The following is a 3,645-nucleotide window of genomic DNA, read 5'->3' on the forward strand; positions in this document are numbered from 1 at the left end:
TTCCACCATGACTGATGATCATTTGGAAGTGTGCTTGAGGCTGGCTGTCAGCAGCTACTATGCATCTCTGGCTCATTCCATTTAGTGCAAGTCATCAGAGTAAACTCAGGTAATGGCAAAACATGTGCATAGTTAATTGCATTGTGCAATATGGAAAAATGCGGTTATGCAAGGTACATAAATATATATTGTACATATAAAGAATTCTCAATGCACTTATGAATAAATGTCATAAATAAATATATATATTGCATTTTTGCAGTTGGTAGATCATTTTGACTTGATCATTTTATAAGTAGCTCGCATGATGAGAAAGTGTGAGCACCCCTGTCCCAAGTATTAGGTTCATTGGGTCAGCGCATACATACTGCACAGCTATACTTCGCAGGGCTCAGAGGGAGCTGTGGTTCCACATCGGGCTGCAATCTGCAAGGTCTGCAGTTGGAAACCATCATCCATCCACTGGGAGAAAGACAGGACTTTCTACCCCCGTAAGAGAGATGCAGTCCCAGACACCCACAGGGCAGTTCTACCCTGCCCTACAGGTCCGCTGTGAGTTGGCATTGACTTGACGGCAATGATTGTGCTTTGATTTTATAAATCATCTTACTGGGGGCTCTAACAGCTCCCAACATTCCATACGTCAATGGTATCAAGCACATTTTTACATAAGTTGCCATCATAATTTTCAAAACACTGTCTTTCTACTTGAGCCCTTGGTATCAGCTCCCCCTCCCATCCTTGTGACCCCTTGAAAAATGAAAAATTATTGTTTATTGTTATTTTCATATCTTATACGATCCGCTGTCTCCCTTCACCCACGTTTCTGTTGTTCGTCCCTCTCGGGGAGGGTGGGGTGTTATATGTCGATTGATTCCCCTTTTCTCCCCCTTCTCTCCCCACCCATTATTGTTCCTGAGGAGTTTATCTGGCTTTGGTTTTTCATATCCCAAGCACTATGCTAGACACTGGGGCTGAGAGACGGGCTGGCAGCCTAGCGGGTGAGGCAGGCACATCACAAAGTGGTCCAGGTGCTTTAATACTAAAGCACACTGGAGAGAGGGCGGGAGGGGGGAGCAGGGAGAGACTGGGGAGCACACAGGTGAAGAGCACCTACACCTTAAGGGCTCGTCGTTGTCGATGATGGCAACCCAGTCTTTCAGGATGAGTACATGGCTCTGCAGAAGAAACGACCCGGAGCTCTGCTCCTGTAGAGATGGCAGCCTAGGAAGCTCCATGGGACAAGGCTGAGCAGAGTCAACGGGACGGTGCGTGAAAACAAACACTCGCTATCCAGTGGAGAAGCGCAGGGTGTGGGAAGGAAGTGCAGCAGCCAGGCTCAAGAGCGGCTCCGAGAAGAGATGGGAAGAGAGTGGAGAATGACTGCCAGGTTTCTGGCTTTGGGTCACCAGATCAAAGGTAACTCGAGGTAATGGATTAAAAAGTAGGGGAATTTGGGGATCAGGGTGAGGTGGCGGGTCATCTCTTGGACCTGCAGAGTCAGCAGTGTCCCTCGGGTCTGAGTGTGAAACAGAGTCAGCAGTCAGCACAGAGGTGACACAGTGGTGCTTCCGTGGTTGAATTCTCACCTTCCATGCCCAGGTTCACTTCCTGGCCAGTGCATGTCATCATGCTCAGTGACCACCTGCCTATCCATGGAGGCCTGCGTGTGGCTACCACGACGAGCAGTGGGGCTTCCAGGACTAGACAGACTAGGAAGAAAGGCCGGTGAGCTACTTGCGAAAACCAGACGATGAACGCCTCATAAACCACAACAGTCCAATCTGCAGCCATCCTGGGGTGGCCCAGGACCAAGCAGAGCACTTTGCTCTGCGGGGTGTGGGGATACCCTGAGCTGGCAGCCAGCAGCAGCAAGCATTCGGGTGGGCAGCTGAATCTATGAGTGAAGCTCACCCAAGGAAAACCCATACGGAAAGAAGAGCCAGGCTTGGGAAGAGGCCTGAGAAACAACAACTTGGAAGTGACTGGCAGACCCACATAAAGCCTCGGCAACTGCTTTGAAGGAACAACGGAGAGAGGCCTGCAGAGAACAAGAGCAGTGTCTGGGAGGGTCTTAAAGGACTGAACAAGCCTTACCACTGCATACGGTACATGACAGGCCCGGAGACTTCACAGCCCTACCAAGTTTAAAAGTATCCATGACGGCGCCCACACTTTCCGCTCACCAAAAGCACCCCCACCCCAACGTCCCATGACGGTGCCCACACTTTCCGCTCACCAAAAGCACCCCCACCCCAACGTCCCATGTTTGGGTGCTGGAGAAGGGCTTTTGGGTGGCACCATGTAAGCTCTTTTATGCACTCGCTCCTTCTGGTCTGACCATCACTGTTACAACTCTTGCTGAGAGCCTCACAGATCAGAGCGGGGCCATCAGAGGGAGAACGTGAAGGAAGCAGGAGGACTGGAAACGGGAGACACATGGAGAAGTGGCCTGGTTGGCGTTCCATTGTGGGGACTGCAATCAATGACATGGGGGGAAAATGTTGATGAATTATTAAATGGGACACCACTGAGCTCTGCAAAACCTTCACATGATTCACAATGAAAATGCAAAAGGCCAAGAAAGCCCTGAAGAGGCCAGTCCGACGATGCATGCACGGTGGCAGCCATGGACGTGGGAAGAATGAACCATGGCAGTGGGACGAGCACCAGCCTGCTCTGAGCCTTCCTTACCTGTGCCAGACCTCAGGGGGCGGCTCCGAGCGAGCAGGCCTCAACAATCCCAAAGGCTGGAGGAGTGAGCTCTGAGAGGTCCATCCACTGACCACGTCCTCCAGTAGAATGAAACACAGTCTCCCGGTCACGGGCTCATTCCTGGAGCTCGAGTCAGAGTGGTGTCACCAATTTACCACTGGCAACCACAACGGGATTGGGACCTTGCTTGACAGGTGATTTACTGACTTGGGGGTGGAGGAGGGTGAGGACTTGTGGATGGGCTGCCTCCACGAAGCGTGTACAGCAGTGGTTCTCAACCTGTGGGTCGAGACCCCTTTGGGGGGTCAAATGACCGTTTCACAGGGGTGGTCCAAGACCGTCAGAAAACACATTATTTCCGACTGTCTTAGGAACCGAGACACCATTCCTCTATGACGGTCTTAGGAACCAAGACACCATTCCTCTATCTGTCTCCAGTCGGGTTCACCCACATGCAGATACGCCCACATCCAAGTACCTGGCGTTAAGACTGTTACCCATGCTACACCATGTTTCAAGAATAATTTGTCATTAGAAATAAATATTTCACAATATATAGTGACACGTTTTGTGATGAATCACTATGCTTTAATGGTGTTCACTTTGTAAAAATGAAAATACATCCTGCCTATCAGATATTTACAAGATGATTCATAACAGTAGCAAAATTAGTTATGAAGTAGCAATGAAGATAATGTTATGGGTGGGGATCACCACCACATGAGGAACTGCATGAAAGGGTCGCAGCATTAGGACGGTTGAGGACCACTGGACTGTCAATGAAGAAGCGGTCAACTCTTCAGGGAACCAACCCAAAGGAGGCAGTAGCCACCCGTCTGTGTGCTGACGTGCTGATGAGCACCCCGCGCCCGAGCAACCCAGACGAGACCCAGGGTTCTGAGCAGGGGCTCCACTGGGTAGCAGCACGTG

General features: G+C 50.6%; 1 protein-coding gene across 1 annotated transcript in view; it reads right to left on the reverse strand.

The window, feature by feature from the left end:
- MICAL3 (microtubule associated monooxygenase, calponin and LIM domain containing 3) overlaps positions 1-1,794 on the reverse strand; it is a 114,935-nt gene extending 113,141 nt beyond the window's left edge. Inside the window, 1 exon segment of the mRNA XM_045295900.1 lies at positions 1,738-1,794. Within this exon segment, the coding sequence (XP_045151835.1) occupies positions 1,738-1,794 (57 nt within the window).
- Between the last annotated feature and the right edge of the window lie 1,851 nt (positions 1,795-3,645).

This window comes from Echinops telfairi, unplaced genomic scaffold, assembly GCF_000313985.2.
Source record: "Echinops telfairi isolate 266 unplaced genomic scaffold, ASM31398v2 ScPeMD7_6273;HRSCAF=7185, whole genome shotgun sequence".
In the NCBI taxonomy this organism is placed as follows: Eukaryota; Metazoa; Chordata; class Mammalia; order Afrosoricida; family Tenrecidae; genus Echinops; species Echinops telfairi.